This window comes from Haliotis asinina, chromosome 1, assembly GCF_037392515.1.
Source record: "Haliotis asinina isolate JCU_RB_2024 chromosome 1, JCU_Hal_asi_v2, whole genome shotgun sequence".
NCBI classification, from domain to species: domain Eukaryota; kingdom Metazoa; phylum Mollusca; class Gastropoda; order Lepetellida; family Haliotidae; genus Haliotis; species Haliotis asinina.
Window position 1 is genome coordinate 65866074 of NC_090280.1, and position 27981 is coordinate 65894054.

Here is a 27981-nt window from a genome sequence, read left to right on the forward strand (position 1 = left end):
GACATCTACTCCAATGTTACAACTTGAGTTTCAGGTTTGAACCTTTTGCATGTGTTGGCATATAACTTGCATTTATATACACAGTATGTGCCGTTGATGTAAAATGTATTCACTTTACTATTAGGAAGAGGGATACCATCGACCTGGGGGCGGAAATGGACCCTGAAGTCCCCCAGAGGCAGGACGACTGCCGAGAAGATGTTCCATGGACAGAAGTGGATCACGGATTCTCCGGAAGGGCGACACCGGACCATACAGGCAGGTGTTTCCAACAGTATTTGGAAGAAAATATGCGTCTTCATGAATGTGTGTTTTGTATATACAGTGCACACTCATTCTCTCATAGTATACAGCCATTTAGGTACAGATGGGAAAGGTTGATGCTGGTTTCTGCATGTAAACGGAGGTGGGGTGGGGGAGTAGGGAGTTGAAAGAATGTTTTATCCAATGCATCCTTGTTTGCCATGACATCTACTCCAATGTTACAACTTGAGTTTCAGGTTTGAACCTTTTGCATGTGTTGGCATATAACTTGCATTTATATACACAGTATGTGCCGTTGATGTAAAATATATTCACTTTACTACTAGGAAGAGGGATACCATCGACCTGGGGGCGGAAATGGACCCTGAAGTCCCCCAGAGGCAGGACGACTGCCGAGAAGATGTTCCATGGACTGAAGTGGATCACGGATTCTCCGGAAGGGCGACACCGGACCATACAGGCAGGTGTTTCCAACAGTATTTGGAAGAAAATATGCGTCTTCATGAATGTGTGTTTTGTATATACAGTGCACACTCATTCTCTCATAGTATACAGCCATTTAGGTACAGATGGGAAAGGTTGATGCTGGTTTCTGCATGTAAACGGAGGTGGGGTGGGGGAGTAGGGAGTTGAAAGAATGTTTTATCCAGTGCATCCTTGTTTGCCATGACATCTACTCCAATGTTACAACTTGAGTTTCAGGTTTGAACCTTTTGCATGTGTTGGCTTATAACTTGCATTTATATACATACTAAGTACCGTTGATGTAAAATATATTCACTTTACTATTAGGAAGAGGGATACCATCGACCTGGGGCCGGAAATGGACCCTGAAGTCCCCCAGAGGCAGGACGACTGCCGAGAAGATGTTCCATGGACAGAAGTGGATCACGGATTCTCCGGAAGGGCGACACCGGACCATACAGGTAGGTGTTTCCAACAGTATTTGGAAGAAAATATTATGCGTCTTCATGAATGTGTGTTTTGTATATACAGTGCACACTCATTCTCTCATAGTATACAGCCATTTAGGTACAGATGGGAAAGGTTGGTGCTGGTTTCTGCATGTAAACGGAGGTGGGGTGGGGGAGTAGGGAGTTGAAAGAATGTTTTATCCAATGCATCCTTGTTTGCCATGACATCTACTCCAATGTTACAACTTCAGTTTCAGGTTTGAACCTTTTGCATGTGTTGGCATATAACTTGCATTTATATACACAGTATGTGCCGTTGATGTAAAATATATTCACTTTACTATTAGGAAGAGGGATACCATCGACCTGGGGGCGGAAATGGACCCTGAAGTCCCCCAGAGGCAGGACGACTGCCGAGAAGATGTTCCATGGACTGAAGTGGATCACGGATTCTCCGGAAGGGCGACACCGGACCATACAGGCAGGTGTTTCCAACAGTATTTGGAAGAAAATATGCGTCTTCATGAATGTGTGTTTTGTATATACAGTGCACACTCATTCTCTCATAGTATACAGCCATTTAGGTACAGATGGGAAAGGTTGATGCTGGTTTCTGCATGTAAACGGAGGTGGGGTGGGGGAGTAGGGAGTTGAAAGAATGTTTTATCCAGTGCATCCTTGTTTGCCATGACATCTACTCCAATGTTACAACTTGAGTTTCAGGTTTGAACCTTTTGCATGTGTTGGCTTATAACTTGCATTTATATACATACTAAGTACCGTTGATGTAAAATATATTCACTTTACTATTAGGAAGAGGGATACCATCGACCTGGGGGCGGAAATGGACCCTGAAGTCCCCCAGAGGCAGGACGACTGCCGAGAAGATGTTCCATGGACAGAAGTGGATCACGGATTCTCCGGAAGGGCGACACCGGACCATACAGGTAGGTGTTTCCAACAGTATTTGGAAGAAAATATTATGCGTCTTCATGAATGTGTGTTTTGTATATACAGTGCACACTCATTCTCTCATAGTATACAGCCATTTAGGTACAGATGGGAAAGGTTGATGCTGGTTTCTGCATGTAAACGGAGGTGGGGTGGGGGAGTAGGGAGTTGAAAGAATGTTTTATCCAGTGCATCCTTGTTTGCCATGACATTTACTCCAATGTTACAACTTGAGTTTCAGGTTTGAACCTTTTGCATGTGTTGGCATATAACTTGCATTTATATACACAGTATGTGCCGTTGATGTAAAATATATTCACTTTACTATTAGGAAGAGGGATACCATCGACCTGGGGGCGGAAATGGACCCTGAAGTCCCCCAGAGGCAGGACGACTGCCGAGAAGATGTTCCATGGACAGAAGTGGATCACGGATTCTCCGGAAGGGCGACACCGGACCATACAGGTAGGTGTTTCCAACAGTATTTGGAAGAAAATATTATGCGTCTTCATGAATGTGTGTTTTGTATATACAGTGCACACTCATTCTCTCATAGTATACAGCCATTTAGGTACAGATGGGAAAGGTTGATGCTGGTTTCTGCATGTAAACGGAGGTGGGGTGGGGGAGTAGGGAGTTGAAAGAATGTTTTATCCAGTGCATCCTTGTTTGCCATGACATCTACTCCAATGTTACAACTTGAGTTTCAGGTTTGAACCTTTTGCATGTGTTGGCATATAACTTGCATTTATATACACAGTATGTGCCGTTGATGTAAAATATATTCACTTTACTATTAGGAAGAGGGATACCATCGACCTGGGGGCGGAAATGGACCCTGAAGTCCCCCAGAGGCAGGACGACTGCCGAGAAGATGTTCCATGGACAGAAGTGGATCACGGATTCTCCGGAAGGGCGACACCGGACCATACAGGTAGGTGTTTCCAACTGTATTTGGAAGAAAATATTATGCGTCTTCATGAATGTGTGTTTTGTATATACAGTGCACACTCATTCTCTCATAGTATACAGCCATTTAGGTACAGATGGGAAAGGTTGATGCTGGTTTCTGCATGTAAACGGAGGTGGGGTGGGGGAGTAGGGAGTTGAAAGAATGTTTTATCCAGTGCATCCTTGTTTGCCATGACATTTACTCCAATGTTACAACTTGAGTTTCAGGTTTGAACCTTTTGCATGTGTTGGCTTATAACTTGCATTTATATACATACTAAGTACCGTTGATGTAAAATATATTCACTTTACTATTAGGAAGAGGGATACCATCGACCTGGGGGCGGAAATGGACCCTGAAGTCCCCCAGAGGCAGGACGACTGCCGAGAAGATGTTCCATGGACAGAAGTGGATCACGGATTCTCCGGAAGGGCGACACCGGACCATACAGGTAGGTGTTTCCAACAGTATTTGGAAGAAAATATTATGCGTCTTCATGAATGTGTGTTTTGTATATACAGTGCACACTCATTCTCTCATAGTATACAGCCATTTAGGTACAGATGGGAAAGGTTGATGCTGGTTTCTGCATGTAAACGGAGGTGGGGTGGGGGAGTAGGGAGTTGAAAGAATGTTTTATCCAGTGCATCCTTGTTTGCCATGACATTTACTCCAATGTTACAACTTGAGTTTCAGGTTTGAACCTTTTGCATGTGTTGGCATATAACTTGCATTTATATACACAGTATGTGCCGTTGATGTAAAATATATTCACTTTACTATTAGGAAGAGGGATACCATCGACCTGGGGGCGGAAATGGACCCTGAAGTCCCCCAGAGGCAGGACGACTGCCGAGAAGATGTTCCATGGACAGAAGTGGATCACGGATTCTCCGGAAGGGCGACACCGGACCATACAGGTAGGTGTTTCCAACTGTATTTGGAAGAAAATGTTTGTCTTCATGAATGTCTGTTTAATATACAGTGCACACTCATTCTCTCATAGTATACAGCCATTTGTAGGTATAATTGGGAAAAGTTGATACTGGTTTCTGCATGTAAACAGTGTGGTTGCGTAGTCTAATTGTTCAAGTGCCAGTGTTCGAGTCCCCACTTAAATGCTATGTCTCACGCTCATTTCTGACACTCGTCGCTGGAATATTATCCTTAGCGGCATAAAACCACACTTACTCGCTTTTGTTAAGCCAGTCAACATACGAGAGAAATGTGATTCCTGATGTTTATGCATGACTCTTTTTCTTTCAGACGCAGGAACCCTGGCACTTTATGGATTTGGTGTTGTGTCCCTCTAAACCCCTCCACCTGGACTTTAGTACACTGGCTTTCCAAGGGACCGATGGGATGAGCTTTTGTCTCATGGTGGCTCCATAGTACATCCGCTCTCCGCGTAGCCCCCCGCCGACTGTACATGGAGTAGGTTCGGTGCTAGGGCCTGATTGTACAGTCAGGATGGTTGTTACAGCAACCCAGCTAGTTTAGGGCTGGCACACTCTGTGGCCCCAGTCTTTTCAGCACCCCCAGTAGACCCAATGCTGACTGCACTTGACTGGTAGATTTAGGTGGTAGTGTAGATAGGGCCCCCTTCGTGCATGCCCTGTACGATGCTATCTATAGATGGCATAACTTAGTGTTAACCCACCATTCCGTCCTGTAGTAGGTAGCTCGAGACAAAGTGAGTCCCGGATGGTCACTTTGAGGGTCAGTGTACTGGCCACCTGCTGGTAAAGTATTTCAATATTTAAGTTTAAAATTTAGTTTAAGTTTTGTTTTTCACGACCCGACATATTTGTTTTGCATTTAAATCTATGGGGATCGTGGAATAACCGAATGGTTAAAGCGTTCGCTCATGACGCTCCAAACAACCGTAATTCTATTTCCCACATGGGAATGATGTGTGAAACATATATTTGTTGTTTCTCACCATGATGTAGCTGGAATATTGCTGAAAGAGGTGTAAACGGTACACTCATCCAGTCATAATCTGTGAAAGAAGCATAAATTCCGTAAAATGTTCTTTGCATATTTTTAGTAGAACCTTCGCTCCCGCAAGCATCTGTTTCTTTCACACAGTCTTTTGAAGAAAACACAAAATGGAATGCATCCTTGTTCACCATGACATCTACTCCAGTCTTACAACTTGAGTTTCAGGTTTAAGCTTTCTTCACGTATAGGTATATAACTTGTATTTACATATACAGCAAGTCCCGGTGATGTACAATATATTCACTTTACTATTAGGAAGAGGGATACCATCGACCTGGGGGCGGAAATGGACCCTGAAGTCCCCCAGAGGCAGGACGACTGCCGAGAAGATGTTCCATGGACAGAAGTGGATCACGGATTCTCCGGAAGGGCGACACCGGACCATACAGGCAGGTGTTTCCAACAGTATTTGGAAGAAAATATGCGTCTTCATGAATGTGTGTTTTGTATATACAGTGCACACTCATTCTCTCATAGTATACAGCCATTTAGGTACAGATGGGAAAGGTTGATGCTGGTTTCTGCATGTAAACGGAGGTGGGGTGGGGGAGTAGGGAGTTGAAAGAATGTTTTATCCAATGCATCCTTGTTTGCCATGACATCTACTCCAATGTTACAACTTGAGTTTCAGGTTTGAACCTTTTGCATGTGTTGGCTTATAACTTGCATTTATATACATACTAAGTACCGTTGATGTAAAATATATTCACTTTACTATTAGGAAGAGGGATACCATCGACCTGGGGGCGGAAATGGACCCTGAAGTCCCCCAGAGGCAGGACGACTGCCGAGAAGATGTTCCATGGACAGAAGTGGATCACGGATTCTCCGGAAGGGCGACACCGGACCATACAGGCAGGTGTTTCCAACAGTATTTGGAAGAAAATATGCGTCTTCATGAATGTGTGTTTTGTATATACAGTGCACACTCATTCTCTCATAGTATACAGCCATTTAGGTACAGATGGGAAAGGTTGATGCTGGTTTCTGCATGTAAACGGAGGTGGGGTGGGGGAGTAGGGAGTTGAAAGAATGTTTTCTCCAGTGCATCCTTGTTTGCCATGACATCTACTCCAATGTTACAACTTGAGTTTCAGGTTTGAACCTTTTGCATGTGTTGGCATATAACTTGCATTTATATACACAGTATGTGCCGTTGATGTAAAATATATTCACTTTACTATTAGGAAGAGGGATACCATCGACCTGGGGGCGGAAATGGACCCTGAAGTCCCCCAGAGGCAGGACGACTGCCGAGAAGATGTTCCATGGACTGAAGTGGATCACGGATTCTCCGGAAGGGCGACACCGGACCATACAGGCAGGTGTTTCCAACAGTATTTGGAAGAAAATATGCGTCTTCATGAATGTGTGTTTTGTATATACAGTGCACACTCATTCTCTCATAGTATACAGCCATTTAGGTACAGATGGGAAAGGTTGATGCTGGTTTCTGCATGTAAACGGAGGTGGGGTGGGGGAGTAGGGAGTTGAAAGAATGTTTTATCCAGTGCATCCTTGTTTGCCATGACATCTACTCCAATGTTACAACTTGAGTTTCAGGTTTGAACCTTTTGCATGTGTTGGCATATAACTTGCATTTATATACATAGTAAGTACCGTTGATGTAAAATATATTCACTTTACTATTAGGAAGAGGGATACCATCGACCTGGGGGCGGAAATGGACCCTGAAGTCCCCCAGAGGCAGGACGACTGCCGAGAAGATGTTCCATGGACAGAAGTGGATCACGGATTCTCCGGAAGGGCGACACCGGACCATACAGGCAGGTGTTTCCAACAGTATTTGGAAGAAAATATGCGTCTTCATGAATGTGTGTTTTGTATATACAGTGCACACTCATTCTCTCATAGTATACAGCCATTTAGGTACAGATGGGAAAGGTTGATGCTGGTTTCTGCATGTAAACGGAGGTGGGGTGGGGGAGTAGGGAGTTGAAAGAATGTTTTATCCAGTGCATCCTTGTTTGCCATGACATCTACTCCAATGTTACAACTTGAGTTTTAGGTTTGAACCTTTTGCATGTGTTGGCATATAACTTGCATTTATATACATAGTATGTACCGTTGATGTAAAATATATTCACTTTACTATTAGGAAGAGGGATACCATCGACCTGGGGGCGGAAATGGACCCTGAAGTCCCCCAGAGGCAGGACGACTGCCGAGAAGATGTTCCATGGACAGAAGTGGATCACGGATTCTCCGGAAGGGCGACACCGGACCATACAGGCAGGTGTTTCCAACAGTATTTGGAAGAAAATATGCGTCTTCATGAATGTGTGTTTTGTATATACAGTGCACACTCATTCTCTCATAGTATACAGCCATTTAGGTACAGATGGGAAAGGTTGATGCTGGTTTCTGCATGTAAACGGAGGTGGGGTGGGGGAGTAGGGAGTTGAAAGAATGTTTTATCCAGTGCATCCTTGTTTGCCATGACATCTACTCCAATGTTACAACTTGAGTTTCAGGTTTGAACCTTTTGCATGTGTTGGCATATAACTTGCATTTATATACATACTAAGTACCGTTGATGTAAAATATATTCACTTTACTATTAGGAAGAGGGATACCATCGACCTGGGGGCGGAAATGGACCCTGAAGTCCCCCAGAGGCAGGACGACTGCCGAGAAGATGTTCCATGGACTGAAGTGGATCACGGATTCTCCGGAAGGGCGACACCGGACCATACAGGCAGGTGTTTCCAACAGTATTTGGAAGAAAATATTATGCGTCTTCATGAATGTGTGTTTTGTATATACAGTGCACACTCATTCTCTCATAGTATACAGCCATTTAGGTACAGATGGGAAAGGTTGATGCTGGTTTCTGCATGTAAACGGAGGTGGGGTGGGGGAGTAGGGAGTTGAAAGAATGTTTTATCCAATGCATCCTTGTTTGCCATGACATCTACTCCAATGTTACAACTTGAGTTTTAGGTTTGAACCTTTTGCATGTGTTGGCATATAACTTGCATTTATATACATAGTAAGTACCGTTGATGTAAAATATATTCACTTTACTATTAGGAAGAGGGATACCATCGACCTGGGGGCGGAAATGGACCCTGAAGTCCCCCAGAGGCAGGACGACTGCCGAGAAGATGTTCCATGGACAGAAGTGGATCACGGATTCTCCGGAAGGGCGACACCGGACCATACAGGTAGGTGTTTCCAACTGTATTTGGAAGAAAATGTTTGTCTTCATGAATGTCTGTTTAATATACAGTGCACACTCATTCTCTCATAGTATACAGCCATTTGTAGGTATAACTGGGAAAAGTTGATACTGGTTTCTGCATGTAAACAGTGTGGTTGCGTAGTCTAATTGTTCAAGTGCCAGTGTTCGAGTCCCCACTTAAATGCTATGTCTCACGCTCATTTCTGACACTCGTCGCTGGAATATTATCCTTAGCGGCATAAAACCACACTTACTCGCTTTTGTTAAGCCAGTCAACATACGAGAGAAATGTGATTCCTGATGTTTATGCATGACTCTTTTTCTTTCAGACGCAGGAACCCTGGCACTTTATGGATTTGGTGTTGTGTCCCTCTAAACCCCTCCACCTGGACTTTAGTACACTGGCTTTCCAAGGGACCGATGGGATGAGCTTTTGTCTCATGGTGGCTCCATAGTACATCCGCTCTCCGCGTAGCCCCCCGCCGACTGTACATGGAGTAGGTTCGGTGCTAGGGCCTGATTGTACAGTCAGGATGGTTGTTACAGCAACCCAGCTAGTTTAGGGCTGGCACACTCTGTGGCCCCAGTCTTTTCAGCACCCCCAGTAGACCCAATGCTGACTGCACTTGACTGGTAGATTTAGGTGGTAGTGTAGATAGGGCCCCCTTCGTGCATGCCCTGTACGATGCTATCTATAGATGGCATAACTTAGTGTTAACCCACCATTCCGTCCTGTAGTAGGTAGCTCGAGACAAAGTGAGTCCCGGATGGTCACTTTGAGGGTCAGTGTACTGGCCACCTGCTGGTAAAGTATTTCAATATTTAAGTTTAAAATTTAGTTTAAGTTTTGTTTTTCACGACCCGACATATTTGTTTTGCATTTAAATCTATGGGGATCGTGGAATAACCGAATGGTTAAAGCGTTCGCTCATGACGCTCCAAACAACCGTAATTCTATTTCCCACATGGGAATGATGTGTGAAACATATATTTGTTGTTTCTCACCATGATGTAGCTGGAATATTGCTGAAAGAGGTGTAAACGGTACACTCATCCAGTCATAATCTGTGAAAGAAGCATAAATTCCGTAAAATGTTCTTTGCATATTTTTAGTAGAACCTTCGCTCCCGCAAGCATCTGTTTCTTTCACACAGTCTTTTGAAGAAAACACAAAATGGAATGCATCCTTGTTCACCATGACATCTACTCCAGTCTTACAACTTGAGTTTCAGGTTTAAGCTTTCTTCACGTATAGGTATATAACTTGTATTTACATATACAGCAAGTCCCGGTGATGTAAAATATATTCACTTTACTATTAGGAAGAGGGATACCATCGACCTGGGGGCGGAAATACAGGCAGGAAATACAGGACCATACAGGCAGGTGTTTCCAACAGTATTTGGAAGAAAATATGCGTCTTCATGAATGTGTGTTTTGTATATACAGTGCACACTCATTCTCTCATAGTATACAGCCATTTAGGTACAGATGGGAAAGGTTGATGCTGGTTTCTGCATGTAAACGGAGGTGGGGTGGGGGAGTAGGGAGTTGAAAGAATGTTTTATCCAGTGCATCCTTGTTTGCCATGACATCTACTCCAATGTTACAACTTGAGTTTCAGGTTTGAACCTTTTGCATGTGTTGGCATATAACTTGCATTTATATACATAGTAAGTACCGTTGATGTAAAATATATTCACTTTACTATTAGGAAGAGGGATACCATCGACCTGGGGGCGGAAATGGACCCTGAAGTCCCCCAGAGGCAGGACGACTGCCGAGAAGATGTTCCATGGACAGAAGTGGATCACGGATTCTCCGGAAGGGCGACACCGGACCATACAGGCAGGTGTTTCCAACAGTATTTGGAAGAAAATATGCGTCTTCATGAATGTGTGTTTTGTATATACAGTGCACACTCATTCTCTCATAGTATACAGCCATTTAGGTACAGATGGGAAAGGTTGATGCTGGTTTCTGCATGTAAACGGAGGTGGGGTGGGGGAGTAGGGAGTTGAAAGAATGTTTTATCCAGTGCATCCTTGTTTGCCATGACATCTACTCCAATGTTACAACTTGAGTTTTAGGTTTGAACCTTTTGCATGTGTTGGCATATAACTTGCATTTATATACATAGTATGTACCGTTGATGTAAAATATATTCACTTTACTATTAGGAAGAGGGATACCATCGACCTGGGGGCGGAAATGGACCCTGAAGTCCCCCAGAGGCAGGACGACTGCCGAGAAGATGTTCCATGGACAGAAGTGGATCACGGATTCTCCGGAAGGGCGACACCGGACCATACAGGCAGGTGTTTCCAACAGTATTTGGAAGAAAATATGCGTCTTCATGAATGTGTGTTTTGTATATACAGTGCACACTCATTCTCTCATAGTATACAGCCATTTAGGTACAGATGGGAAAGGTTGATGCTGGTTTCTGCATGTAAACGGAGGTGGGGTGGGGGAGTAGGGAGTTGAAAGAATGTTTTATCCAGTGCATCCTTGTTTGCCATGACATCTACTCCAATGTTACAACTTGAGTTTCAGGTTTGAACCTTTTGCATGTGTTGGCATATAACTTGCATTTATATACATAGTAAGTACCGTTGATGTAAAATATATTCACTTTACTATTAGGAAGAGGGATACCATCGACCTGGGGGCGGAAATGGACCCTGAAGTCCCCCAGAGGCAGGACGACTGCCGAGAAGATGTTCCATGGACTGAAGTGGATCACGGATTCTCCGGAAGGGCGACACCGGACCATACAGGCAGGTGTTTCCAACAGTATTTGGAAGAAAATATTATGCGTCTTCATGAATGTGTGTTTTGTATATACAGTGCACACTCATTCTCTCATAGTATACAGCCATTTAGGTACAGATGGGAAAGGTTGATGCTGGTTTCTGCATGTAAACGGAGGTGGGGTGGGGGAGTAGGGAGTTGAAAGAATGTTTTATCCAGTGCATCCTTGTTTGCCATGACATCTACTCCAATGTTACAACTTGAGTTTTAGGTTTGAACCTTTTGCATGTGTTGGCATATAACTTGCATTTATATACATAGTAAGTACCGTTGATGTAAAATATATTCACTTTACTATTAGGAAGAGGGATACCATCGACCTGGGGGCGGAAATGGACCCTGAAGTCCCCCAGAGGCAGGACGACTGCCGAGAAGATGTTCCATGGACAGAAGTGGATCACGGATTCTCCGGAAGGGCGACACCGGACCATACAGGCAGGTGTTTCCAACAGTATTTGGAAGAAAATATGCGTCTTCATGAATGTGTGTTTTGTATATACAGTGCACACTCATTCTCTCATAGTATACAGCCATTTAGGTACAGATGGGAAAGGTTGATGCTGGTTTCTGCATGTAAACGGAGGTGGGGTGGGGGAGTAGGGAGTTGAAAGAATGTTTTATCCAGTGCATCCTTGTTTGCCATGACATCTACTCCAATGTTACAACTTGAGTTTTAGGTTTGAACCTTTTGCATGTGTTGGCATATAACTTGCATTTATATACATAGTAAGTACCGTTGATGTAAAATATATTCACTTTACTATTAGGAAGAGGGATACCATCGACCTGGGGGCGGAAATGGACCCTGAAGTCCCCCAGAGGCAGGACGACTGCCGAGAAGATGTTCCATGGACAGAAGTGGATCACGGATTCTCCGGAAGGGCGACACCGGACCATACAGGCAGGTGTTTCCAACAGTATTTGGAAGAAAATATGCGTCTTCATGAATGTGTGTTTTGTATATACAGTGCACACTCATTCTCTCATAGTATACAGCCATTTAGGTACAGATGGGAAAGGTTGATGCTGGTTTCTGCATGTAAACGGAGGTGGGGTGGGGGAGTAGGGAGTTGAAAGAATGTTTTATCCAATGCATCCTTGTTTGCCATGACATCTACTCCAATGTTACAACTTGAGTTTCAGGTTTGAACCTTTTGCATGTGTTGGCATATAACTTGCATTTATATACACAGTATGTGCCGTTGATGTAAAATATATTCACTTTACTATTAGGAAGAGGGATACCATCGACCTGGGGGCGGAAATGGACCCTGAAGTCCCCCAGAGGCAGGACGACTGCCGAGAAGATGTTCCATGGACTGAAGTGGATCACGGATTCTCCGGAAGGGCGACACCGGACCATACAGGCAGGTGTTTCCAACAGTATTTGGAAGAAAATATGCGTCTTCATGAATGTGTGTTTTGTATATACAGTGCACACTCATTCTCTCATAGTATACAGCCATTTAGGTACAGATGGGAAAGGTTGATGCTGGTTTCTGCATGTAAACGGAGGTGGGGTGGGGGAGTAGGGAGTTGAAAGAATGTTTTATCCAGTGCATCCTTGTTTGCCATGACATCTACTCCAATGTTACAACTTGAGTTTCAGGTTTGAACCTTTTGCATGTGTTGGCATATAACTTGCATTTATATACATAGTAAGTACCGTTGATGTAAAATATATTCACTTTACTATTAGGAAGAGGGATACCATCGACCTGGGGGCGGAAATGGACCCTGAAGTCCCCCAGAGGCAGGACGACTGCCGAGAAGATGTTCCATGGACTGAAGTGGATCACGGATTCTCCGGAAGGGCGACACCGGACCATACAGGCAGGTGTTTCCAACAGTATTTGGAAGAAAATATTATGCGTCTTCATGAATGTGTGTTTTGTATATACAGTGCACACTCATTCTCTCATAGTATACAGCCATTTAGGTACAGATGGGAAAGGTTGATGCTGGTTTCTGCATGTAAACGGAGGTGGGGTGGGGGAGTAGGGAGTTGAAAGAATGTTTTATCCAATGCATCCTTGTTTGCCATGACATCTACTCCAATGTTACAACTTGAGTTTCAGGTTTGAACCTTTTGCATGTGTTGGCATATAACTTGCATTTATATACATAGTAAGTGCCGTTGATGTAAAATATATTCACTTTACTATTAGGAAGAGGGATATCATCGACCTGGGGGCGGAAATGGACCCTGAAGTCCCCCAGAGGCAGGACGACTGCCGAGAAGATGTTCCATGGACAGAAGTGGATCACGGATTCTCCGGAAGGGCGACACCGGACCATACAGGCAGGTGTTTCCAACAGTATTTGGAAGAAAATATGCGTCTTCATGAATGTGTGTTTTGTATATACAGTGCACACTCATTCTCTCATAGTATACAGCCATTTAGGTACAGATGGGAAAGGTTGATGCTGGTTTCTGCATGTAAACGGAGGTGGGGTGGGGGAGTAGGGAGTTGAAAGAATGTTTTATCCAGTGCATCCTTGTTTGCCATGACATCTACTCCAATGTTACAACTTGAGTTTTAGGTTTGAACCTTTTGCATGTGTTGGCATATAACTTGCATTTATATACATAGTAAGTACCGTTGATGTAAAATATATTCACTTTACTATTAGGAAGAGGGATACCATCGACCTGGGGGCGGAAATGGACCCTGAAGTCCACCAGAGGCAGGACGACTGCCGAGAAGATGTTCCATGGACTGAAGTGGATCACGGATTCTCCGGAAGGGCGACACCGGACCATACAGGCAGGTGTTTCCAACAGTATTTGGAAGAAAATATTATGCGTCTTCATGAATGTGTGTTTTGTATATACAGTGCACACTCATTCTCTCATAGTATACAGCCATTTAGGTACAGATGGGAAAGGTTGATGCTGGTTTCTGCATGTAAACGGAGGTGGGGTGGGGGAGTAGGGAGTTGAAAGAATGTTTTATCCAGTGCATCCTTGTTTGCCATGACATCTACTCCAATGTTACAACTTGAGTTTCAGGTTTGAACCTTTTGCATGTGTTGGCATATAACTTGCATTTATATACATAGTAAGTACCGTTGATGTAAAATATATTCACTTTACTATTAGGGAGAGGGATACCATCGACCTGGGGGCGGAAATGGACCCTGAAGTCCCCCAGAGGCAGGACGACTGCCGAGAAGATGTTCCATGGACAGAAGTGGATCACGGATTCTCCGGAAGGGCGACACCGGACCATACAGGCAGGTGTTTCCAACAGTATTTGGAAGAAAATATGCGTCTTCATGAATGTGTGTTTTGTATATACAGTGCACACTCATTCTCTCATAGTATACAGCCATTTAGGTACAGATGGGAAAGGTTGATGCTGGTTTCTGCATGTAAACGGAGGTGGGGTGGGGGAGTAGGGAGTTGAAAGAATGTTTTATCCAGTGCATCCTTGTTTGCCATGACATCTACTCCAATGTTACAACTTGAGTTTTAGGTTTGAACCTTTTGCATGTGTTGGCATATAACTTGCATTTATATACATAGTATGTACCGTTGATGTAAAATATATTCACTTTACTATTAGGAAGAGGGATACCATCGACCTGGGGGCGGAAATGGACCCTGAAGTCCCCCAGAGGCAGGACGACTGCCGAGAAGATGTTCCATGGACAGAAGTGGATCACGGATTCTCCGGAAGGGCGACACCGGACCATACAGGCAGGTGTTTCCAACAGTATTTGGAAGAAAATATGCGTCTTCATGAATGTGTGTTTTGTATATACAGTGCACACTCATTCTCTCATAGTATACAGCCATTTAGGTACAGATGGGAAAGGTTGATGCTGGTTTCTGCATGTAAACGGAGGTGGGGTGGGGGAGTAGGGAGTTGAAAGAATGTTTTATCCAGTGCATCCTTGTTTGCCATGACATCTACTCCAATGTTACAACTTGAGTTTCAGGTTTGAACCTTTTGCATGTGTTGGCATATAACTTGCATTTATATACATAGTAAGTACCGTTGATGTAAAATATATTCACTTTACTATTAGGAAGAGGGATACCATCGACCTGGGGGCGGAAATGGACCCTGAAGTCCCCCAGAGGCAGGACGACTGCCGAGAAGATGTTCCATGGACAGAAGTGGATCACGGATTCTCCGGAAGGGCGACACCGGACCATACAGGCAGGTGTTTCCAACAGTATTTGGAAGAAAATATGCGTCTTCATGAATGTGTGTTTTGTATATACAGTGCACACTCATTCTCTCATAGTATACAGCCATTTAGGTACAGATGGGAAAGGTTGGTGCTGGTTTCTGCATGTAAACGGAGGTGGGGTGGGGGAGTAGGGAGTTGAAAGAATGTTTTATCCAATGCATCCTTGTTTGCCATGACATCTACTCCAATGTTACAACTTGAGTTTCAGGTTTGAACCTTTTGCATGTGTTGGCATATAACTTGCATTTATATACATAGTAAGTACCGTTGATGTAAAATATATTCACTTTACTATTAGGAAGAGGGATACCATCGACCTGGGGGCGGAAATGGACCCTGAAGTCCCCCAGAGGCAGGACGACTGCCGAGAAGATGTTCCATGGACAGAAGTGGATCACGGATTCTCCGGAAGGGCGACACCGGACCATACAGGCAGGTGTTTCCAACAGTATTTGGAAGAAAATATGCGTCTTCATGAATGTGTGTTTTGTATATACAGTGCACACTCATTCTCTCATAGTATACAGCCATTTAGGTACAGATGGGAAAGGTTGGTGCTGGTTTCTGCATGTAAACGGAGGTGGGGTGGGGGAGTAGGGAGTTGAAAGAATGTTTTATCCAATGCATCCTTGTTTGCCATGACATCTACTCCAATGTTACAACTTGAGTTTCAGGTTTGAACCTTTTGCATGTGTTGGCATATAACTTGCATTTATATACATAGTAAGTACCGTTGATGTAAAATATATTCACTTTACTATTAGGAAGAGGGATACCATCGACCTGGGGGCGGAAATGGACCCTGAAGTCCCCCAGAGGCAGGATGACTGCCGAGAAGATGTTCCATGGACAGAAGTGGATCACGGATTCTCCGGAAGGGCGACACCGGACCATACAGGTAGGTGTTTCCAACTGTATTTGGAAGAAAATATGCGTCTTCATGAATTTGTGTTTAATATACAGTGCACACTCATTCTCTCATAGTATACAGCCATTTATAGGTATAACTGGGAAAGGTTGATACTGGTTTCTGCATGTAAACAGTGTGGTTGTGTAGTCTAATTGTTCAAGTGCTCGAGTCCCCACTTAAATACTATGTCTCACGCTCATTTCTGACACCCGTCGCTGGAATATTATCCTTAGCGGCATAAAACCACACTTACTCGCTTTTGTTAAGTCAGTCAACATACGAGAGAAATGTGATTCCTGATGTTTATGCATGACTCTTTTTCTTTCAGACGCAGGAACCCTGGCACTTTCTGGATTTGGTGTTGTGTCCCTCTAAACCCCTCCACCTGGACTTTAGTACACTGGCTTTCCAAGGGACCGATGGGATGAGCTTTTGTCTCATGGTGGCTCCATAGTACATCCGCTCTCCGCGTAGCCCCCCGCCGACTGTACATGGAGTAGGTTCGGTGCTAGGGCCTGATTGTACAGTCAGGATGGTTGTTACAGCAACCCAGCTAGTTTAGGGCTGGCACACTCTGTGGCCCCAGTCTTTTCAGCACCCCCAGTAGACCCAATGCTGACTGCACTTGACTGGTAGATTTAGGTGGTAGTGTAGATAGGGCCCCCTTCGTGCATGCCCTGTACGATGCTATCTATAGATGGCATAACTTAGTGTTAACCCACCATTCCGTCCTGTAGTAGGTAGCTCGAGACAAAGTGAGTCCCGGATGGTCACTTTGAGGGTCAGTGTACTGGTCGACTGCGCGGCCACCTGCTGGTAAAGTATTTCAATATTTTAATATTTAGATTAAATATTGTTTTCACCTTCCGACATAAATTGTTTTGCATTTAAATCTATGGGGATGGTCGAATAACCGAGTGGTTAAAGCCTTCGCTCATGACGCTCCAAACAACCCTAAGTCCATTTCCTATGTGGGAATGATGTGTGGAGCCTGTATTTGTTGTTTCTCACCATGATATAGCTGGAATATTGCTAGAAGCGGCGTAAAAAGTACTCACTTATGAGGTCTTAATATGTGTGGGAGTGGGTGGATGATTTTGGTTTTACCCCACACTCAGCAATATTTCAGCTATTTGGCGGCGGTCTATAAATAATCGTGTCTGGACCAAAGAATCCAGTGATCAAGAACATGAGCATCTATCTGCGCAATTGGGAAGCGATGACATGTGTCGCCTTTTATGGCAAGCATGGGTTGCTCAAGGCCTATTCTACCCCGGGACATTCACTGGTGAATATGTGTGGGAAGTATAAATGATGTGGAATACTATTTACCTTTATAAGTAGAACCGTCTCCCACGGAAGCAACTGTGTTTTTTTAAACGATCTTTTGAAGAAAACATGAAATGCCTCCTTGTTTACAATGGCTTCTTTTGCCAAGTCACAACTTTAGCTTCATGTTTGAGCTTTTTTTCTCGTGGAGGCATATATTTTGCATTAATACACACAGTATCAATGATGTAAAATATGTTTACCTTTATTATCAGGAGCAAGGATGCCATCGTCCTGGGGGCGGAATTGGACCCCGAAGTCCCCCAGAGGCAGGACGACTGCCAAGAAGACAATTCATGGACAGAAGTGGATCAAAGATTCCTCTGGAGCAAGATGTGGATGTGGATGTTTTACTGTTCGGACATTTTGTGACAATGAACTATGCGTGTCTACTACTGTAGACCCTCCAGTAGAATAGGTAGCGTTGCATACGTTGAGGGAACACGGTTCCAGAGGGTTTTTTCTCAAAAAAAGTTTTTTTATCCCTGGTTTTACGTGTCGGGCTTCAGTTACCTTTGACCTTGTTCAGATCTCAAATTTGAACAAGGTCTATGTAGACACGCATTCTGCGGCAACAATGTTGGTGTTTATGTTCGAGGATTCTGTACTGTTCCATGTTGGGAATGGTGACATTAAAAAACGTAATCTTCACAGCTGGTCCAATTGTACTTGTTTGTTTTGTTGTTTTGTATTTGAAAGTTGTGAACTCGAGAAGAACTGGTTTTGTCCATGGAAATCGGATGTGCCCGACTTTATCGCCGTGTAGGAGTGCTTGTATTTACTATACACTGCCATACGCTACTAAACACTGCTAACACAGAAACAGGCCAAGAAACAAGTCCAACATTAAAACAAAAATACATCAGTACACGGGTGTATCATAATATCTACAAACCAGAACTTACAAAACAAAGGCCTATTAACATTACCAGATCACACCGCACAGACTTTTAGTTCAGTGTAGGTACCAAACAATGCAGTGATGTCTGTAGATGAGACAAGATATTAAATGAAAAGTTCCTACCAACGTCCAACAATATAAAATATCACATTGAGGAAGTAAACTACCAAGTGCATGTTTGAAAACAGTATCTGCAGCCGATCATGTTCCTTCAACAGTTGACCATGGTTGGAGCATTTGTGATGGCCATCTTACCCCTTTTCTGGTCTTCTGATGTTGAGAGATTCTGCTCCCCGTGGATTGGTTGAACTGTCAACAGGGAGATCTATGTCAATGCAGATAGACTGATTTATTGTGCACAGAGGCAAGTCTTTTTGTATGCCAGGTGATTTAACTTTAGCTTTTACATGACTCCAATTCTGACATGATGTAACATATGACATGAAAGAAAGTGAAGAGGAGAGTTAATTGCAAGCTTCGGAATGTATCAAAAGTGATTAAGAGTTATCTGACAGACCACTTTGAAAAGCTACAACAAGAGCATGGACGCAGTTATCGACCGTTAAGCATAGTTTTTTAACACTTTGGATAATGTTATTTCATAAAAATATTTTAGGAATGTGAAGCTTTTATTAACCATAACATTGCATTTTTTTCTATACTATGTTAAAACATGTGACACCAAATGAATTGTTTGTTTTAGATACCAGTACAAATTTAGCTATCTATAAGTAGTAAAACTACAATGGCGGCCATCTTGGCAGCCATTTTGAATTCTAGATAATATGAAATAAATCCATATGACATGCTATCACTCCAGAAATAAACAGGAAACAAAAACAACTGATACTAGGTACAAGAACAATGTAAACTTTCAATAAATAAATCACCACCACACATTTCCATGAAAAGTTGGAGAATCGCTAAAATCCCCTGTCCCAAAGAATAAGCTGTAAAACTTTATATTACCACGGCATGACCATACAAAATTACTTGTTTTGTGCCCTAACCAGCACTCTAGAAGAGGCAAATGTGAAATCAAAAGTATCAACATTGGATGTAAATGGACACATTCGGTGTTAATTTTTATATAAATTTAACAGCCGAGAAGGCAACACACGACAATTCAAGATGGCGGCCACAATTCCGATCATTTTCGAAAGCAAAAATGCGTCAAACAAATTCTACACCCTTTAGCAATATACAAAAGTCAAAGTGAATGTGATCAGATTGATAGCAGTAAAACTATCCATGATTAACTTTAAGATGTTGTCGGGCAGCAAACCAAATGTCATGAAAATGCTCACAGACCCCCACCACATAAAATGGCCTGTGAAAAGAAGGAACATGAAGTTAGAAACGGATTTGGGATTCGGGATTCGGGATTCGGGATTCGGGATTCGGGATTCGGGATATTTCCTAAACTATTCGCGATAACTTCCTCAGACTTAGTATACATATCAAGCATGACAGACAGGTTTGCCATTTGGGGTTTAAACTCAGATATGAATCTTTGCAGTTTCAGCCCAAATGTGCCTTAGGCTGTGGGTATGAGGATGCGATCTTGGTTCGGAGCAGATTTCCTTAAACTATACATGCTAGCTTCATCAAATTTGGCCCACATCAAGCATGATCCATAGATGTGCCATTTAATGGATATACCCAGATATGAATTTTACTTTTTGGGCTGTATCCATGGACACGTTACTTAGGCTGTGACTATGAGGATGTCATGTTGCTGAGAGCAGAACTCCTATACTATACATGCTAACTTCATCAAACTTAGAAATTAAGAAAAGAAAATCGAAGCAACGAGTAAATACTCGAAATTTCAAGTTTTTGAAAGAAACTTGGAGTAACGAGAAAATAATCGAAATTTCAAGTTTTTGACTAAAACTTGAAGCAACTCGAAGCAACGCGAAATTGATCGAAGGGACGAAAAAATAATTGAAATAACGAGAAAATACTCGAATTATTTATGAAAGAAACTTGAAGCAACAAGAAAATGTCGAGGTAACGAAAAATTATTCGAAGCAAAGAAAAAATATTTGAAATATGGGAAAATACTCGAAGCAACGAGTAAATAATCGAAGTAACGAGAACTGTCTTTGAAAAAGTTATTTTATGCTACAAAAATGGCAGCATTAGGCTTTCGTTAGAAAAAGACTATAAAGAAATATGGATACATAAACATAAATGATCTTGCTATAAATTCTCACCAAAAGGATTTCATATCCTCAAGAAAAGGTTCATTGCTTTTGAAAATGTTAAACCGCACATGTGCCCAAAGGGGAAACATTATTTTATTGTCATGATTTTGATTGGCGGTTGATTTTTGATACTCGTAGAAAGAATTTAAAAGATGTGAAACTTTTAGATTTGCAATATAAATTTATCCACAGAATTGTTTATACCAAAACAGAACTTTTTATAATGAATCTGGTTGACAATACCATATGTTCCTTTTGTAATGTTGAGACCGTACGCCATGTGTATTGGGATTGTGATGAAACCAAACCTTTCTGGAAGAAACTTGAACAGTGAATTACGACACGTATCCAAACATGTATTTTGACAAAAAAATTGATTTGGTTTGGCTTTTTAGGTAAGAACTCACTACTGAATCACATAATCTTATCTGCTAAGAGGTATATTTACACTTGCTCTTTGAAAAAAAAAAACAATTAAAAAAGTTGACCAATTACTTGAAGATATTGAAAGACATATTTACCACTGAACCTTTCAGCTCTAGAAGAAATAATACTGGTGAAGTTTTTTTTAGCCAATCGGGGTGGAGCTATATTTTCTAACTCAATGCCACAAGCAGCAAAAAGTGACTTTATTCTGAGCCTAAGAGACGGAAGAATAGAAGACTTTTTGTTATACAAATTCTCATACAGAGGAGTAAGGACATAAACTGACGGGCAAAAGAAACTATACCAAATTTCAGATTCCAGTATTTTGAATATATGAGCTCAGTGTTGTTTCCAGATTACATAAACTCATCACAAAAATATAACACACAACAATTTGAGCACGAGTTATGTGAAACTGCACTGGTTCCTGTGAAAATCAGTTTTAGTGATGAAAAATGTAATGAACAAACATAACATGACCGAAATGGTAATGGGTATAAAAGCCCTGCAGTCAGTATTCCAGTACCATAAACAAGAACTGCAGAACAGCGCAAGAGGGCCATTGGTGTGCTCCAACTGGGGGCCAGGCATGCTCATGTGGCAAGAATCTTTGGTTGAACTGGAACAACAATAACAACGCTACAGACAAGACTGAGGCAAACAGGTAGCACTGGTAACAGTCCAAGGAGCGTCAGACCACGAGTTACCACCGACAATGAATACCGGTACCTGCGTTTACTGTATCTTCGTAATCGCTTCATCACTGTGACGTCATCACCATCACGTGTCATGTTTCAGCAGGATAACGCAAGGTCCCATACTGCCGGGATTGTACAGGACTTTCTCCAGCATAATAACGTGAATGTTCTGCCATGGCCAGTTCGATCCCCAGACCACTCGCGGATTGATGTGGTAAATGCATTGATAGTGGAGTGGCAGGCCATTGGAAACAACATTATTCGGTGATTGATTAGCACTGTTAGATGTCGTGTTCAAGCATGCCTCGATGTATACGGAGGACATTGAATTGTGTCTGATAACGACCCCTCTGATCTGATCTGATCATTTCAACAAGCTCCAATAAGTCTCTTAACAAACTGCAAATTTACAAATCAGTTGTAATCTTCGTTGTAGTTGAAGTTGTATATCCATAAAACATAATCCTCATTCTTCATCTACTCAACTTCTAGAATGCCTATCAAAGATAAGAGACCTTCTTCATTTAAACTTCTGTACATTTCTAACATCAACCCCAAATGCTCTAAATTTTATGAATATATTAACAAATGATTGGTTGAACAATGAATTACATAACTTTTGCCAGTCAGTTTAGTTATATGTAGGGTTAAATCGTTGGATTATAGTTTTGAGTTATATTGTAAAGATGATTTTATACGGCGTTGTGTAAGAGATGGTTCAGAGACTCTTTATGCTCTGGAATAGCAAGATGTCATTTTGGCAAGAGAAGCAAATATGTTGACAACCATGCTGTTTCCACGTGGCTTATTGATCCAACTATGCTAGTGTGTATACACAATGCCGAGTCTGCAACATATAGATGTCTCTGAAAATATACCCTTCCAACACCAGATCATCAGTTTTGCAGGTTCTGAAAACTTTCGTTCAGGACACATTTTTGCAGTAGTAGATAAATGAGACATCTTGAAAGTGAATCTGTTTTTCATTATCACACATGGAAAATATGCAGTTGAGACACATTTTCAAGAAGTTCAAGTTTCAAGTTTCGAATGAAACAATAGATTTGTGACCAAGACCATATACAGATTAGCACTCAAAATGGTACTATACACAGTTATGAAGACCTCTTAAGGCAATCACAAACTTTCTATCGTTCAAACATGTAATTTACACAACAATTCATACTCTCCTATCATACTCTCTGGCAACTGGCATATAAACACCATAATTATAAGTTTGCCTTGCAATTTTGTGTCATATTATCATTCAGAGGAAAAATATCAAGACAGTGTGTTCTTTGACATTTGGCTATGATTTCCATATGCATCTCCACTGTGGACATTTAATGCAACGACAAATGAGTTCTGTTAGTGGTTACGTAATATTTGAAATGCAAGATGAACAAGATATGTCATTTCTCTTTGGAGCAGAAAACGGCTTATAACTCTATAGATTCAACACTATGGGAAAACATTATGTTGCGCATTTCTTTATATTATCTCACCTGAAACCTCACCTTGTGAAATGTTATACAGAATAATTCTCTCTATGTCATGAACTTCTGTACATGTGTCTGTAAACACCCAATCTTAATATTCATGTTCATCTTGTAATGGCATGATGTTTTTGTTTATAATCTCCGGAGGAAATAATGAAACAATGAATTCGTGGGAAGAACCTTTACTGACTGACGCTCAAAATGTTGGGTCTTCTTTTGCGTTGATAATGACCAGAAAGACATTTCTTTTTCAATCCTCCACCAACCTAACGATGTTTCAAAGCTTCTTTATTCCGTGGGTCAATGGGTGACGAAATATATAGTATACTTAGAAAACTCACCAAAGTCTTAGTGCGAGAGAGGAACAGTCGTGCAGAATGTAACACAGTGAGCGGTCTGACGGCGGCTAGGAAGATCGAATGTTGACAGAGGCAGAAAGATATAAACTCCAGCGAATGAATGTGAATGTGTCCTTGTCGAACAGGGCAACTAGCCTTTATATAGTCTGGTTCATAATTATTGAGAATTTGTCTTCTTACTTTGAGCTATCCTAACACCTCAACTGATTCACTGATACTTAAAACTAAGTAATGGTATAAGGGTGGTAACTCATCTTGGCCTACTGAGTATAGTACAATTAGAGTTACCTCCCCTGAATTTGTAGCAGACGTCATTTTCCTCAGCACTGTCAACAATGTCTGCTGAAGATAAAAGAAGGTTGATGTTTGAGTTGTGTAATCAAGGAATTGATGATGTAAATACACTGGCAGAGAGAACAGGAACTCCTCTTTCTACTGTGTATAGGATTAGGAAGAATTTTAAAGAGGGAAAGGATTTTGGGCATCAGAAAGGAGCAGGGAGACCCAGAAAATTGGACTTCTCAGATCGCGTCCGGCTGGGAATTTTAGCGTCTAAAAAGCAAAGGGCAAGCATCTCCAACATCAGGTATGAAATGATAGAAAGGGGATCAACAGTTGTATCAAAATCTACAGTTAGAAGAAATTTGATTGATCTTGGATGGGAGAAAAAGACTGGAATTCTTTCTCCTCTCATGAAACAAGAACATAAAGACAGGCGTGTTGAGTGGTGTTTGGCACATGAAAACTTTGACTGGGAAAATGTGATTTTTACTGATGAAAGCTCAATATGGGTATATCCCAATAATGTGAAAATATTGACAAAGTCTGCGTCAGCACCGTTGTATCGACGACCTAAATACAGCCCAAAGTTTCATGTATGGGGAGGGATATCCTTATTAGGAACGACCCCGCTGTGTGTGTTTGAGGGAAATCTGAAGTCAACGCTACACTAACATGTTAGATAATTTTCTGCTTCCAAGTGCACATGTGTTTTATGGAAATGACTGGATTTTGCAGCAAGATAATGATCCTAAACACACCGCAAAACATGCCAAGCAGTGGTTTCGGGAGAAAAATGTGACTGCATTACCATTTCCTGCATATAGTCCTGACTTAAATCCCATTGAGAACATTTGGGGAATAATGAAGGAATGTGTGAATCAAAAGGGGTTGACAAAAATTGAAGACATGAAGAGAGAAGTGGTCCGATACTGGGACAGCATAACTCACGAGACACTAACCTCTCTGATAGGAAGTATGCCTACCCGTCTTAGACTGTGCCGTGAAGCTTAAGGAGACTTGATAAAATATTAAATTGTTATCTACACAACATGAAAAGGTCAGTTCACTTTCACAATACATTCAAGTTTATCTGATTTGTTCTCGTTTAATAATATGAAATGCTTTAGCTATTCTCAATAATTTTGAACCATACTGTATATACTCTCAGTCATTTCCCGAAAGTACGAGCCATCGTCAACACCGTAGAATGCCCTCGAAACAGTCTCCCGGAAGTAAACAAACAGGAAGTCAAGGACAGATAATACGGCCTCTCTATTTCTTTGTTTCCATTTTATGTGTCCCACAGGGTGATGATCCAGCCTCTACAGCTAATATAAACAGTTGAAAGCTCATTCCGAATTTTAATCATCGAAGTGCTTGAGCTTGAATACATGCGGGCACACAAACAGTATTCGAATAACTTTGATTGACTGCATTGGGTCAAATTGAAAACGACAAACATTTTTACACCAATCAAACTTTTATTGATTGAGCAAGTCATGTATTCATCTAAGGAAGACCAAGAACCTTTATGTTTTCATGAACAATATCCAGACGTATATACTAAAGGCCATTCTGAAATCAAATTTTAGTGTTGTCTGATAAAGGTTCTACATATATATGTCGTCAGCAGGTTTCAGGATATTGGTTTTATTTTATTGTATTTTTTTTTGTTTGTTATGTTTTAATTGCAAAATGATTTGGAGAAGAATTTCGAATTGAAGTCTCTTTCCTATTCATAATGGACTGGTATTGGCACATCACATCCACAACAATATTCGTTTACAAGGGCATGTGCGTTTGTTTCTCTCTTTTTGTGAGGAATATATATATATATATATATATATATATATATATATATATATATATATATATATATATATATATATACACACACACATATATATATATGCATGGAAAGATACGTACCGTGTGAATTCAACGAGGGTGTTGTCCCCACAAATGATAACATCTTATCGAAACATTGCATCTAAAACATTATCAATTCATAAATAACAGTGCAAAATACTGTCCGATCAAGAGAGCCACACATACAATCAAAACCAACGCACGCACGCACACACACGCACACACACGTACACACACACACACACGCACACACGCACGTACGCACATCTTAATCCGATTGTCACGCTGCCGGCAGCGGTAATGACTTCTGAGTGAGGGTCATCGACTCAACCACATGTGGTCGTCTAGAATTACCATACTGACCGCGTCAGTGAACTTAGATTAAAATAATACATAAGAGCACAACCCACCTGTAATAATAACAATGCGTTTATTAAGACTATAACACACAAAGGGAGAATAACTAAAATAAATCTGTAAGTAATGCGTAACAATGAACGGAACACAAGGATCTGAGGACTGTACCTCAATAACCTTTAAGCAGACTGAAGATGGTGAATATTGATATTATTATTGATATTGATGAGATATTGCTCATGGACATATGAACAAATTGTTATCTACCAAAACAACAATAAGCTCTGAATTCATGTGAAGCCTTACATGCTCATAAGACTTACATAAACATGAATATGAATCTTCATACTTTGATAACAACATACAGTACTATGGTCTGTTACATGTAGTTATAGAAGACCAGGAACAACATATTTCTGCGTACGGCTTTCCAAGGGGCCCTAGCGGGTATGAGTCCACTGTGGGAACTGCCCCAACTAGAATGGTTTGGAATTTCTATTAGTTTGGCGGACGTCAGAGTGTGCAACCTCTCACTTGTATAAGTGAGATTGAAACTGATACTTAAAACTTAGTAAATGTGTTTCTCAAGCATCAGGCTTTAAGATATAGCAAAATGATCTAATGACTTGAAGTCTGAACATGTAATAGCAGGCGTTACTGACTACTGTCGCAAATAATTTTAATTGTTTTACAGCAACTAATAAAGAACATATAGTTCCAATAAAGATTTGAAAATAGATTTCCAAATGGATTTAGTGAAGAAAATACTGAGCATAACAACAGTTACTTAACACCTTCAATGTCTGAGAAAAAATTGGGGTGGGGGAATTCTACCTTTGCATATTAATTGAATGAAATTCCATTGTGATGACCGTTACAGATGTCAAGACATGAATACGGCTCCAAATATGTGTCACTGTTTTGATTTGTTACCTTAATCTGCTAATCGTGGAATGATATACGATGTTGTAACTGTTTTAAATGATATGTTACAAATATCATGTTTTGAATATGCAAAGCACACGGTGATTAATTATGCTCAAGCATTAATGTGAATTACAGTGGAATGTGTCAGGCAACAGTTTAGCAAACACCACAACGCTAGCAATGTGTGTAACACTTGGGCACGTCACACTTTTACAACAGAGAAGACTGTTTGACAAAGTCATAGATGAAACTGGTTAGCAAACACTAACAACTTCAGCCAGACACAAGATGTTAGAAATAATGAAACCACCCTGACATGGTGCAAACTTTAGTTTCAGTTTTCATGGAAACCACAGGACAGAAACTACAGAAAACTACCTGGATACCAAATGAAATGTTGATTTCCATGACGTTTATTCTCAGTTTCAGTTTTAAGGAAACCAACTTATTTTTGTAGTGGACACCATTAGTTTCAAACCCTGTGTAGAATAATGGATTGTCATAGTGTTGTCATAATGTGTGTCCTTAACAAATCGAATCTCTGGTTACATAAACCATTTTTTATGCTCCAGACTTCATTATTCACAGGCAAACGGATATGTCCAGAATTCTGCTGATTGCTGATGGCGGTAATACTCAGCCAAGTACAGAGAAAAATCAGATACATTTTAAAACATCAAAAAGACGTTTTAAGGTTGAAAATATTCATCAGCTCCACGTTGTCCCAAGGCAATTGTTTACGTTACAAATCTTAACAAATATGGAACCACCGTTATGCAATATGTAATATCACCTTTTACTGATGTCAGCATCAGTTATTACTTGCCATTCGTGTAAGGATAGTAATAGTAATTCCAATCACAACCCCCATAAACAACAGAAGCAGCGTGTTGTTTAAGGCACGGTT

The 27981-nt window shown here is 41.4% G+C and overlaps 1 protein-coding gene across 1 annotated transcript in view; it reads right to left on the bottom strand.

Annotated features, from left to right (window-relative positions):
• Positions 1-18658: 18658 nt before the first annotated feature.
• LOC137274682 (neuronal acetylcholine receptor subunit alpha-7-like) overlaps positions 18659-27981 on the bottom strand; it is a 34354-nt gene continuing 25031 nt past the window's right edge. The window contains exon 6 of the mRNA XM_067808021.1: positions 18659-18772. Within this exon, the coding sequence (XP_067664122.1) occupies positions 18659-18772 (114 nt within the window). The remainder of the gene's footprint in view (positions 18773-27981) is intronic.